This window comes from Haliotis rufescens, unplaced genomic scaffold (assembly GCF_023055435.1).
Source record: "Haliotis rufescens isolate VD_foot unplaced genomic scaffold, xgHalRufe1.0.p SCAF_11, whole genome shotgun sequence".
NCBI classification, from domain to species: domain Eukaryota; kingdom Metazoa; phylum Mollusca; class Gastropoda; order Lepetellida; family Haliotidae; genus Haliotis; species Haliotis rufescens.
In genome coordinates this window covers 10266377-10281212 of record NW_025963791.1, presented here as the reverse complement: position 1 = coordinate 10281212, position 14836 = coordinate 10266377, and the positions used below count along the sequence as shown (strand labels likewise).

General features: G+C 41.4%; 2 protein-coding genes across 3 annotated transcripts in view; one reads left to right on the top strand and one right to left on the bottom strand.

Moving 5' to 3' along the window:
• Positions 1-2635, top strand: part of LOC124146355 — a 45069-nt gene extending 42434 nt beyond the window's left edge. The window contains exons 25-27 of one of the 2 annotated variants that reach the window (XM_046516604.2): positions 245-359; positions 1383-1514; positions 1724-2635. In XM_046516604.2, coding sequence (XP_046372560.2) covers positions 245-359; positions 1383-1514; positions 1724-2246 — 770 coding nt within the window. In that variant the 3' untranslated portion in view covers positions 2247-2635. Of the gene's footprint in view, positions 1-244; positions 360-1382; positions 1515-1720 lie in introns of both variants that reach the window. The other variant, XM_046516603.2, reaches the window with a different exon arrangement.
• LOC124146356 (aquaporin-8-like) lies at positions 2378-14385 on the bottom strand. The gene is made up of 5 exons (XM_046516606.2): positions 13908-14385; positions 7358-7484; positions 4658-4866; positions 3589-3738; positions 2378-2561 (listed from the first exon to the last, which is right to left on the bottom strand). Exons 1-5 carry the CDS (start codon positions 14165-14167, stop codon positions 2477-2479), a joined length of 831 nt encoding a protein of 276 aa, XP_046372562.2. The 5' UTR covers positions 14168-14385; the 3' UTR covers positions 2378-2476.
• Positions 14386-14836: the final 451 nt, after the last annotated feature.

Here is a 14836-nt window from a genome sequence, read left to right as displayed (position 1 = left end):
CCTTGGGCACGCCAGGACCTATGATTGTGGGTTCGAATCCCGGTTCGCCCCGATAATGTTTCTAGGTTTGTCAGCACCATACCAGTGCTCGTGGGTTTCACCGAAGTGGTAAACGTCTGAGACCTGCATCACTTCGGGCTTTCCTCCCAAATTAAGCTGACACGCCGCGATATAACTGGAATACTGTTAAAAGCGGCGTTAAATCCAACTCACTCACTCACTCACTCACTCTTACACATTCCAGCGACTGAGCGAATGCATCAACTGGGGAGTCAGGTCGCAGCAAGGTTGATCGAGGAAAACAAAGACAAGGTCCTGGAACTCATATCATCAATGGTCAGCCTCAATAACCTCAGAGAGTAGGTTGCTTTGATAAAACATTCTTGTCTGTATAACGATGATGGCCAAATGTTACTTACTTTCGTAATATTGCAATTACAAACAGCGGCAACGCAACTGACGATTTTATGCCTCCTGTATGATGGATGGAGTGCCATATTTTTTTATGTCGAAATGCAACAACCATGATGATATAAATTTATTCATTCACTCAACGATATGGGGATACGTGTTTCTCGTTTGCTGAGGCAGGGTTGCGCCCCTTTGTCTTGCCAGGAAGAGATTATAGTGAGATCGAATAGCACGTTAGCTAATCATGCCCCTTGGTTTTTCAGCACTGAACCAGTTAATGTTGATTTCACGAACTTGGTTAACCTCTCAAACCTGCATTTCCTTGGCTTTCATCCCAAATTACGCTGACACACCGCCACATGAACTGAAATAAGTTCAAAGCGGTCTCACTGTGCAGAGTTGTGTCCCAAGGGCATGCCAGAAACCTATGATCGTGGGTTCGAATCCCAGATTTGTCATCACCATACCTGTGCTCGTGATTTTAACCAAAGTGGTAAACGTCTGAGACCCTGGAGATCCGGGTTAGAAATGGTCTTCAGCATCCCATGCTTGCCGTAAAAGGCGACCATGCTTGTGACTAACGGGATCGGGTGGTCCGGCTCGCTGACTTGGTTAATGCATATCATCCTCTCCTAATTACGTAGGTCGATGCTCATCATGTCTATCCCTGGATTGTCCGGTCCAGACTCGATTTACAGACCGCCGCCATATAGCTGGAATATTGCTGAGTGCGACGTTAAACAAACAAAGTAAACGTCTGAGACATGCGTCACTTCGGGCTTTCCTCCCAAATTAAGCTGACACACCGTGATATAACAGGAATACTGTTCAAGGCAGTGTTAAAACCACCCACTCACTCACTTACTCAAAGCTGTCTTATCAATACGACTCATCTTGCAAATCTTCCTTAAATGATAAACTGTAATCGCTTATTGCATTTGGACGCCTACAATTTGCTTCATTTGTCATAGTGCGTCATCAAGACACTCCCCGGAACCCTCCCCAGGACATGTTAAAACAGATTCATTTCGTCGAGTTCCGTCAGTTCCCCAACCAGGCTCATCACTTCATGACGTTAATTCCTCTGCAAGAAGGAACAGCAGGTAAACACCAATCCAGGCATTGACTCTGAAGTTTACCTTTTTCCAACATTTGTGATTGATTTGTCTTTTAGCGATGCTGATGAGAACAATGATGGTGGTCCATCCTGGTATCACCTGGAGAACTGTCAATAGTATCACTTGAATGTTAAGAAATGTACAAATACAAACATAATGTTTGAGAAATGATGTATTTTTATCTTCTGCAGCAGTTCCAGAGTACAAAAACGCTCATCGCCATCACCACCTCGCAGATCGCCAATACCTGGTGCCATGGTTGATGATGACCAAGACATGTCTCCAGAAAGAAGATGGTCCGTGTCGCATCGTTCCTCAGGCTCGTTGTCCCCCTCTCGCCGGGCATCCATTTCACCCCGCAGACTGTCTCAGTCCATATCTCCTCCCAAAGCATCAGCTGAATACGTCAATAATGCCAGACCTTTAGACTCACCAAGACATGGCCGACCCAGTCCACCTCTCGAGTATTCGGACCCTATGGAGTTTTCAGATCCACCCGGTTTTCCTCTGGAGTTTTCTGATCCATCCGGTCTTCCTCTGGAGTTTTCTGGTCCACCCATGGAACCTCCAGAGCTTCCTCATCCATTGCGTCTACCTCCTGGGATATTAGGCCCGCCTACTCCTCCAGGGTTTGGTGGTGTTAGACAATTACCCGTCATGCAAAGTCAAAGGGGGACACCTCCACCAAGTCCGCCTGAGTTACCCCCACCGCATTAGTAAAGACGTGGCGATGTGGAATATTCATTGAAAATGAAAAGTTTCAACACTTCCTCCACACAGAGCTTTAGTGTTCATCATGTCCGATAGTAATCGTTTTGATTGGTATCAATATCTTTTAGGAGTCATTGTCCCGAGTAGGATGTATTAATGTGTTTTCATTGGCGAGCATTGCAGTATGGCAAATGTATCAATGACTGATGTGTGTTTTGTTGTATGCTTCTGTTATATCAGTCGTTTTGATTTGGATCTGTCATGAGATGTGAGTATTTGTATTTGTCCTTGGAGGATGTCTTCCGTCGGAAAAGCACGTATCTGAAATGCCATGAAGGTATATGAGGAAGTAACTGTTCAATTATGGGTGCGTTATTAAACAACTTATTTCTTAATGGTTGCTGTCCGGCTCGGTGTTTTAACAGATAACCAGGACAATATGTTACTGATACTGTTCCTGAAAAGGATTTAGGGAACGTACGATACGGGTGATACTGTTCCTGACAAGGACGTACGGGTGATACTGTTCCTGACAAGGACGTACGATACGGATGATACTGTTCCTGACAAGGACGTACGGATGATACAATTCCTGACAAGGACGTACGATACAGATGATACTAGTCCTGACAAGGACGTATGGGTGACACTGTTCCTGACGAGACGTACGGATGATACTGTTCCTGACAAGGACGTACGATACAGATGATACTGTTCCTGACAAGGACGTATGGGTGATACTGTTCCTGACAAGGACGTACGGATGATACTGTTCCTGACAAGGACATACGATACGTTTGATACTGTTTCTGACAAGGACGTACGGTACGGGTGATACTGTTCCTGACAAAGACATACGATACGGTTGATACTGTTTCTGACAAGGACTACGATAAGGGCGATACTGTTCCTGACAAGGACGTACGATACGGTTGTAACTGTTCCTGACAAGGACGTACGATAAGGGTGTTACTGTTCCTGACAAGGACGTACGATACGGGTAATACTGTTCCTGACAGGGACGTACGATACGGGTGATACTGTTCCTGACAAGGACATACGATACGGTTGATACTGTTTCTGACAAGCACGTACGGTAAGGGTGATACTGTTCCTGACAAGGACATACGATACGGTTGATACTGTTTCTGACAAGGACGTACGATACGGTTGATACTGTTCCTGACAAGGACTACGATAAGGGTGATACTGTTCCTGACAAGGACGTACGATACGGGTGATACCGTTCCTGACAAGGACGTACGATACGGGTGATTCTGTTCCTGACAAGGACGTACAATACGGGTGACTCTGTTCTTGACAAGGACGATGGATACTCAGAGCTTACCTGTAAAATATTGCTGTGACAACAGCTGCCAGAAGCGGCCCAACCCAGAAAACATACTGGAGAGTCCAGGCTTTCTTTGAGTAGAGACTGAGCACAACTGCTGAACCAAAACTGCGTGCAGGATTCAGACTAGTGCCGGTTATCCGAATACTGCAAATAAAAACAAATACTCAAACTGAAGTGGCACTTATAACTTTTGAAAACACATCGAAAGATCGATTTATACAGGCTGTTGATTTATAGTTGAAAGATGTAGCTAGCTGGTCATTCGATCGGCTGATTGAATGTTGTTTTACGGCGATATACCCGCTAATATCAGGACTGCCGGTACATGGCGCGAACATTGATTGGGTCCGTTGGAATTGCTGTAACCACCCAGGGCCCACTTGCACAAAGCGATATTAGCGCTAAGACTATTGTAAGCCTGACGTGTGCTAAAGTATGGGAGTTACGATCATCTTAGCGCTAAGACCCCTTTCTGCAAGTGGGCCAAGGATGAGTGTCGTAGATCTGTGTTAAAGTATGGGAGTAACAATTGCCTTTACTTTTAACTCGTGATCGTCTTAGCACTAAGATCCCTTGTGTAACACGGTCCTTATCTTAATTTTAGTCGGCTCTTACGACAGGCATAGGGAAATGGTGATCATTCTGTCCCAGCAACCTATGCCTGTCGGCGGTAAGACTCGTGGTTGTTCGTGTGTCACTGATCCCCGACGGCGTGGATCGTTGCTCATAATCTCAATCAGTGGTTTCTCTCGTCCAGCCTCGATTCTTTGTACACCCGCCGCCATACAGCTGGACTATTGCTGAGTGTTGGGTTAAATACCAAACAAACAAGCAAGCATGTCCACATAAAATTAGTGCTTGTCGTAAGGGAACTAACGGGATCGGGGGACATGCTTGATGTACGTCATTGTATCCAAATTGCAGAGATTGGTGCTCATGATGTCAATCACTGGATTGCCTTGTCTTGATTATTTACCATCCGTCATCATTTAATTTTGCCGAATGCGGCGTTAAACAAATAACATAAAAATATATGCCGTGCGTCTTTCTCCTCCCTACGCACCCCGAGAGAATGCCGACGACATACGCGAAGCCCACTGCAGTTGGTGCGGCATGCGACTTCGTCTTCTCCTCCAACGTGGTCAGCAACACAGCAACTATCACAAACGAAGTCAGCAAAAATTCGCAGGCAATAGCCCGACCTGGTCCCACCGCCATCTCAACACCATCATCAGTTAACACCTTGGTGAACAGCTCATCTGGTTCTACAACCTACGGAACAATGAAGGGGTGTTACAACATCGTTTCAAACGGTGGTCACATTTGTAGAATAGCAGATTAACAAGCCTCGTCAAAATGTTATCTCCACGAATAAAAGCATCGTTCTGGATAACAACCTCGGTGCCGTTGTACAGTACTTTAGCTCTTAGTATTTTTATGGTATGGGAGTTACGGTCACCCTAGTAATATAATCGTTTTGTACAAACTCACCCTTGGACGTTCATATGATGCAACAATTATGAGTTACAAAACCTAGATGTTGTGGGCAATCGACCTTGTGATCGGCTGATTTGGGCAGTGGTCGGCAGATTTGGGCAGCTAAAAGTCGCTCTACGATAATGTTTTTTGTACAATGCAGAGTTGAAATGTTACATCTCATTGACAATTTTGCTACCGTAACGATGAAAACAGTACTGAACGGACGAGGCATATGGTCCACTAGAAACTGAAATTTGAACATCTTGTAGGGAATCGCACATTGTTTTCTTCAAAACACATTTTTAGGATTTAAAACATCCAATCCGGACGTAAAACAAAAATGAGTGAAAAGATCAATTTCATGCCCCCTGGGGAAAGATGTGACAATGATGAAGATCGCGACCCAAAACTACTGTTTCATAACATGAACGTCAGCTTGATGCAGCGGCTTGTGCGTGTTGACATGTTAGAAAGATCTTCGAAACATACAATCAATTCTTTACTTGGTTTATAGAGGTTATCACGCGATTGTGTTTCGCCATGGTACAAACCCCAAACACCACACACACACACACACACACACACACACACACACACACACAAGCAAGCGTCCATGTCATTCATAAAATATCTTCCGATCTCTCACAAACATCACACCAACATTGCAAGTTTTCCTGGGTATGTGCGCATTGATATTATTACGTCAGAAGGTAAATGATGTGTTTTCGAACAGTGACAGCAGTCAGTATAGTGGCGTAACTACATATAGGCAAAACAACAATTGCCTACAGAAATTGCTTCTACTAGCCTTTCCCTTTATCAAAGGGAAGCTACTCTAACTCTAGTCTGTGTTTTAACGTTTGTTGACAGTGTCTGCCTGTCCTGTCATAACGTTACGAAGTGCTGTCAGATGTACACACAGCAACAAAACGAAACAATTAAGGTGACACTTTGGACATATATCGACCAAATGAAAACTGTTTTAAATTGGGGAAAAGGTTCCAAGCTGCAGAGGTCTGCAAGCAGAGATATGGAAACTGATCTATCTTGCCGTCTTGGCTAGTGTTTTTCGCTAAATTGTTTCGCAATTTATATCTCCGAAGTTGTCAAAACTTGTAAAATGCCTTAGCTACGTCACAGTTAGACACTGATTTTCAATATAATAGTTTGTCCAGATCCGGATAGTTAATTCTGACTCGAGCGCCGAATGCAAGGACGACGCCATGTTTGTTTGTAAACACTGAAAGTAGTCCCTATACTACTTGTTCTTTGATACTTGAATCTTTATCCGCATATGACCCAAAACGGATATTGTATTTATCCGTTGGCTTTATACTGCCGGAAAACCTAGTACCCATTATATGATAAAACCTTTTATCTGCATTTTGTGTAGTTGGAAGTCCGAAATATACAAGTGTTGAAATTAACAAGTTCTAACTTCAACATAATTATATAAAAGTGTTGAAATTGACAATATGGGGAAAAGGTTGTGTGCCCTGTATTTCAATGGCGTCTTAACCTGAGCCCCGTCCCATTTTAGCGCTGAAATGATCAACAGGGCCCTGTTCCACAAAGCCATCTAAGCGCTAAGGTGATCGTAACTCCCATACTTTAACACTGGCTTGCGATAGTCGTAGCGCTAAGATCGCTTTGTGGAATAGTGCCCAGGACCATGTAACAGACAATAAAAGACATTCTCGCAGAGTTTTTTGCGAGTTTGTTTATATAATTTATTATTTTTATCAATTACATGGTCCACTTTCACATAGGCTTACGATAGTCGTAGCGCTAAAGGAGCATTCACCGGGTACTAGAACTAGTTGTGCAACTTGTATGTTATTAGTTATACGAACTCGGCATTCCCACGACGGCGGGTTGCGTACAACTCGGATCTCGCGACATCTCTGACCAAAAGGACCCGTGAAGATGCGGGGTAGAAAAGGTCTTCAGCTACCCAACCTGCCGTAAGAAGCGACTGTGCTTGTTGTAAGAGGCGACTAACGAGATCGGGTGGTCAGGCTCGCTGACTTGGTTGATGCATGTCATCGTATCCCAATTGCGCAGATCGATACTTATGATTTCCATCGATTATTTACAGACCGCCTATATATGGCTGGAATATTGCTGAGTGCGACGTTAAGCAACAAACTGCAAATACCTGCACCACTTGGAGTTTTCCTCCCATATTGAACTGACACGTCGTGATGTAACTGAAATACTGTTATAAATGGCGTTAAACTAAGCTTTCGCACGCTTGCACGCACGCACACACGCACGCACTCACCATGGCGAGGCCGGCTCCAGCGACCCCTCCGAAAATCTGCACAAGGACGTAGGCGGGCAGTAGGAGAGGCTTCAGACCCCCAGACACACACACCGCTAGACTCACAGCAGGGTTGAAGTGACCACCGCTGAAATATCAAAAGGAAATAATTTATCATATAATGTTTTTAGTTGTATACATTATAGGTTGCGCCCTTTCGCTGTAAGGAGCTTAAACTGCAGCTGTGCAGCAATGATGGCGTGGTATATTATTAAAGGGCTTAACGTTTTCTACTGTATACTTCATTTATAAATATCAGGGCTTCCACCAAGTGGGAGATATGTCAATAACCTACTACACAATGAATAGCTCGTTGCTGTAAGATTATCATCTCCAGCTGTTTACTGTTATAATTGCGTCCATTTCAATGGGCCTGAGATAGCAACAGGTGGTTTACCCATGTATTGTCAATGCTGAGGACGTGTTTTGACCTATTTCAAATGAACATCATAATCTTTTTATATTAATTTATCATTTTTTATGGCTGGTGCTTGTCACCCAACGCCATACGTCCGGCCATACGCCATGGACACTGTGTATGCTGAACTTGAAATGTTACTTGCAATGATCACGCATTGATACGTTACTTATATCAAAATGTGGTATCTATATTATTGTCATATACACTACTGATCACAAGTATACTTATCTCCTTTGTTCGATTCTCGCGTTTTCTTTGTCTAACCTCAGCGGTAAGATGTAGTTATTTTGCAAAAGTACCGCAGTAATTCTGCAAATGTTTTGCGAAAGCACTCCGGTACGTTTGCGGAACCGCCTCCGTGGAACACGCACGCACGCACGCACGCACGCACCCACGCACGCACCCACGCACGCACGCGCAAGAGGCAAAATAACGGAACACGTGATTTGAATGAGATTGCCGCAAGCAGAAAAATGTAAGAAAAGAAACAAAAACTTGCTTCCTTTACAAAAAGAGCTTCATAAACTTAACTACTTCAGTATCGTCACCTCACTGTCACCAAATTGATCAATATAAATTGATGTTCGCATTGTTATATCGTCTGGATATTGGCAAAATATGGACGTTTGCAGGAAAAGTGACGGCCATATTGGTAGAATGGTGGCCATCTTGGATTTGGGTGGCTAATGTTTGCTTCATCTTAGTTACCCAAATGCGACCGACAACGTCATGTCTGTATCATCATTTGAACAGGTTCACACTACGATGCTCATGATGTCAGTCACTGGATTGTCTGGTCCAGACTCGATTATTTACAGATCGCCGTCATACAGCTGGAATATTGCTGAGTGCAGCGTTAAACAACAAACAAACAAACAAACGTGTAGGTGGTTACCAACGAGCGGACACAAGTTTAACCTAGAAACAGGGGATTCGGGTTCACGATCATAACTTTACGGTACAAACGGCTCATATAACTGTTCCTGTGGGGATTTTTACCTATAAAGATTTAGTGAATATAAGTTCAGTTAAATTGTTTGGCAGAGTTATCAAAATGTTTGATTGTCACGCCAACGATCGGTGGTCGATTCCCACACATGTGTAAATATCTTGAAGCCATTCTTTGGGGTCCCCACCATGACATTGCCGTTATAATGTTTCGAACAATAAAACTAACCTCCCTCACGCATTCACTGGTTTGAAACATGTCTAAACTACAGCTGATATGAGTATTAATGTCTCTGTGGGGATTTTTACCCTTAAATATCAATTTTAGTTAATCTCTGACTCCCTGATATTGCGCACTAAAACGTTTTAAACCCAAACGTCTTTAATATACAACGTCAACGCCAGGATACGATCAGTCTCGATTATTTCCCGAATTCATTTGGCATAAAAGACAAAATAGCGGTGAAAAGTATATGAATGGATAACTGAAAATAGTCTCTCTCTCTCTCTCTCTCTCTCTCTCTCTCTCTCTCTCTCTCTCTCTCTCCAAAAGTATAGATCTATAAACAAAAGAATATGATCCCCTTGTTTTTCAGCACAGTTGAATGCTTGATATGATTCTAAAACGTAGCTATGATTTGACACAAGAATCATTAAAATTAACTAATGTGACAACCTCCCATGCGTATAATGACTAAATATGCGGTCAAGTACTCCTCGACGAAACATATATAGTGCACATATTCCTACACACGGCCACCGTCTTCGTTGACCGTGCTGACAAACGTGAGGACGTAACATGCATCGTTACGGCGTATCAGTGTACGTGTTTGTGAACGTCTTATCCTGGCACATGGTCTTCTGGGCCCGCTCCTGCAAAGCGATCTTAGCGCTACGACTGCCGTAAGTCTATGTTAAAGTATGGGAGTTACGATCCACTTAGCGCTAAGATCTCTTTGTGGAACGGGTCCCTGAGCGCTAAGATCATCGTAACAATACTTTAACACAGAGTTACGATATTCGTAGTGCTAAGATCCCTTTATGGAACGGGTCCCTGAGCGCTAAGATCATCGTAACAATACTTTAACACAGAGTTACGATATTCGTAGTGCTAAGATCCCTTTATGGAACGGGTCCCTGAGCGCTAAGATCATCGTAACAATACTTTAACACAGAGTTACGATATTCGTAGTGCTAAGATCCCTTTATGGAACGGGTCCCTGAGCGCTAAGATCATCGTAACAATACTTTAACACAGAGTTACGATATTCGTAGTGCTAAGATCCCTTTATGGAACGGGTCCCTGAGCGCTAAGATCATCGTAACAATACTTTAACACAGAGTTACGATATTCGTAGTGCTAAGATCCCTTTATGGAACGGGTCCCTGAGCGCTAAGATCATCGTAACAATACTTTAACACAGAGTTACGATATTCGTAGTGCTAAAATCCCTTTATGGAACGAGGTCCAGGTCCATTACGAATAAGCTTATTTTTTTACATTAATTTAATATTATAAAAGTTGGAGAACTGGCTTTTTCTGTTTTTCTTGCACTCAAAGAACACGACAGCCATCTTAAGTTGAAGTATGTGTGCCAGTTATAATCTCAGAAACCGCCATGATTTTGGACCATTTTCTCGAACATTTAAATAATACAGTAAGCAAATGGAATTATCTACCATCAGAAGTAAGGGATGGTTTCATCAATATCTTCTTTTAAAGCTGTAGCATCAGTGAGCATCACCACTTGTGTTCTATAATTGCGGTACCAAATCCACAAACATTTTGCACACAAGATTACTAGTAGATTAGGACACAATTGTAACAGGCTAAATTTCGACCTGTTTCTTGTTATCTTATCTGATACTATTTCCTGTAAACGCGGCGCGCCTAGTGAAAACCTCCCTATTTCTACTTCTTTCAAGTACACTTTATATGATGACTTAGGAAGACATTATTATCAAATACTGATTGTCTTGGAGCCCAAACAGCATTACACCGTTTTTCATTTGGAAACCCAAACCTATATAAATACATTCTTGTCTGGTCACAGCGTTTGAAAAAAACCTGACAGATTCAGTAGTTGGCATATTATTATTATTTTAAAAATGTAATTATTTATTACTGTCAAATATATGTATAAATATGTATTTTTTCACTTTTAGCACATTGTAATACCCCTCACATCAGTAGTGTATGGTATTTCCTCAGTGTCATTCTTAAATTGTAATTTGTTCATTTTTATTTTGTAAAATAATGTTTCACTGTATGTGGGGAAAAGGCAGCAATAAGTGTTGCACTTGTGCCGCATCCCATTGACGATAAAATATGTTTAAACTAAGTACGGTAGTTGAGATCGCCTTGGTGCTTGATCGCTTTGTGAAACGGACCTCAGATATGATACAACTGTTGAAAGTCTATATTAAAGTATGGAAATATTATCGCTTTAACGCTAAGAACGCTTGGTGAAACGGATCCCAGATATGATACAACTGTTGAAAGTCTGTGTTAAAATATGTGAATTAAGATCGCTTTAACGCTAAGACCGCTTTGTGAAACGGAGCTCAGATATGATACAACTGTTGAAAGCCTATGTTAAAGTATGGGAATTATGATCGCTTTAACGCTAAGATCGCTTTGTGAAACGGAGCTCAGATATGATACAACTGTTGAAAGTCTTATTAAAGTATGGGAATTATGATCGCTTTAACGCTAAGACCGCTTTGTGAAACGGGTCTCAGATATGATACAACTGTTGAAAGTCTATGTTAAAGTATGGGAATTATGATCGTTTAACGCTAAGACCGCTTGGTGAAACGGATCTCAGATATGATACAACTGTTGAAAGTCTATGTTAAAGTATGGGAATTATGATCGTTTAACGCTAAGACCGCTTGGTGAAACGGATCACAGATATGATACAACTGTTGAAAGTCTATGTTAAAGTATGGGAATTATGATCGCTTTGACGCGAATACCGCTTGGTGGAACGGACCTCAGATATGATACAACTGTTGAAAGCCTATGTTAAAGTATGTGAAATCAATTAAGATCGCTTTAACGCTACTATCGCTTTGTGAAACGGACCTCAGATATGATACAACTGTTGAAAGTCTATGTTAAAGTATGTGAATTAAGATCGCTTTAACGCTAAGATCGCTTTGTGAAACGGAGCTCAGATATGATACAACTGTTGAAAGTCTATGTTAAAGTATGGGAATTGTGATCGCTTTAACGCTAAGACCATTTTGTGAAACGGAGCTCAGATATGATACAACTGTTGAAAGTCTATGTTAAAAAATGTGAATAAAGATCGCTTTAACGCTAAGACCATTTTGTGAAACGGAGCTCAGATATGATACAACTGTTGAAAGTCTATGTTAAAGTATGGGAATTATGATCGCTTTAACGCTAAGACCGCTTTGTGAAACGGATCCAAGATATGATACAACTGTTGAAAGTCTGTGTAAAATTATGTGAATTTAGATCGCTTTAACGCTAAGACCGCTTTGTGAAACGGAGCTCAGATATGATACAACTGTTGAAAGTCTATGTTAAAGTATGGGAATTATGATCGCTTTAACGCTAAGATCGCTTTGTGAAACGGAGCTCAGATATGATACAACTGTTGAAAGTCTATATTAAAGTATGGGAATTATGATCGCTTTAACGCTAAGACCGCTTTGTGAAACGGAGCTCAGATATGATACAACTGTTGAAAGTCTATATTAAAGTATGGGAATTATGATCGCTTTAACGCTAACATCGCTTTGTGAAACGGGTCTCAGATATGATACAACTGTTGAAAGTCTATGTTAAAGTATGGGAATTATGATCGCTTTAACGCTAACATCGCTTTGTGAAACGGGTCTCAGATATGATACAACTGCTGAAAGTCTATGTTAAAGTATGGGAATTAAGATCGTCTCACCCTACCGGTTTTGTGAAGCGGGGCGCTTCGTTATTAACATGCATCAAAAGCAAGTATATCTTTCGTCACACGGGCAATGTCAAGAGGACAAAGTCTTTCACAAACGAGGAATTCATTCGTAAATCCAAATTCAATCATAAGAGTGTGTGTTGAGCACCGAAATTGACATAAAGGGATGCGATAAGCGTTAATTATCACACATTGGAGATAAATACATTTCATAAGTAACACCAACTTTAATCATTCTATAGAAATCCAATTTTACTATGCTTGATTGTCAATATCACTACATCTCAACGAAATCGTGAATAATTAATTCTGGATTGTCCCAGACATTGCCCAAATCATATAAATATATTTGTTTTTCTTTTTGTATGCCCTCTTCAGCAATATCATACTGATAAGAATTTACCCGATTTAAGTATCGATACTATTATTCTGCTGATTTATAATACGTATCCTATACATAATGATACTAACACACTCAATGTGTTCGTCCAGCCACGGAAGATTCAGTCCATAAATAAAGACTAATATATTTCAGAGTCACGGTATATTTCACGTATTGGCCATGAAGCTACAATGCTGACAATCTAATTAAATAAATATAATTAAATTAAATCTACTTAAAATATGTACATCTGACATTTTGACAGAAAATGTGAAACCATCAACCGAGAGAGGCCTTTGTCACGTGTAAAATATTGACTCGGTATTATACATGACAATTTGCTTTTCTCATCTGAATTGAATTCTTCATTTTTTTTCCAACAAAAGCAAATAATCTTTACTTTTCAGACGTTATGATTAACTGTTGTTGAATCAAAGGTCGCTTTAATTCAATACACAGCCTTGATTTACATTCAATAATATAGGTTGTCTGAAGTACTCTACTCTATTGCTTCATCTTTTCGCGAACACCTGGTGTCATCACTGATTTTGAGAGACACATTCACATAATTTTTCACTTCTATTTTGTCTTTTACGCCAAATGGAATGGTTTCGGTAGACAATGGAGACTGATTATTCTCTGGGGGTGATGTTTTATAAATTTTATTTTTGAAGACCTTTTAGCTCTAACGTGACATCCCTGCTTGTGACATGTTATCAAAACAGACAAAACCTACATGGAACCAAACATATTCATCCCCACTGTTTTTAAAATTTATTAATATTAAAAGATTTATTTTGCAAGACATTAAACACGTACCTCATTTTTCCAAATGTGGCCATCAATGCAGCCACAGTGAACCCGGCACACAGTGCTATAGGCACGATCATTGGCATGTGCTCAGGCGGAAGAATCCCAATGCCCTTCACCCCCGAGGATACCAGACAAGCGATTAGCACGTAAATCGCCGTTCCTAGAAACTCCGCGGCACATGCTTGCATGATTGCCTCAAAGACTCTCCAAAACGCATCCCTCTCTTCCGCCATCTTGTCGCTCTCTGGGTCCCCAAGGCAAGCCATCTGGGTTCGAGAGATACACCCCGTTGTGAAATTCGATAATTCAACGTTTCACATGGTGCACGGATACATACATTCTACACGACAGTTGCGGTCAGGATGTGCTGTAAACGATTTTCCACCAGCTGTTGAAGATAAGGTTGGTTTTGAACACAGGTGTCTCCTCGACCTAGTCTCAAACATACTCTCCTGTTCAGGTTAATACTGGAGGATTGCTTACCATGAAGTGGCATTTATGAAAGTAATTATGTAGGTAAACATATACGAGGGTGTATATCATTTGTATTCTGACGTCCAATCAAACGTCATTGGTGCCTGAGTCATCCGCCGAAAAAATGACATTTACTGTTGAACAGCTGGAACCTTAATTATTTCAATGTTAGACTCACAAATGACTACACAGACAGTAGCGATAAAATATGCATTATCATTTATACCCAACGCTCCAGTATGGCATTATTTTTAAATCATAAACAGTCGAAGATTATTTAATTTATATATTTCAAAGCTACATGCTGTTTATACACATTCTGAAGTTACAAGGCTGACTCGGTTGTCAAAGGATCAAGTCGTTGTGAAGAGTTACGTCCCTTGTCATTTCCGGGATCCGCTGTTGTGGGTTCGAGTCCCAGATTTGCCCTGCTTATGATCATTGTTCAGCACGATACCAAT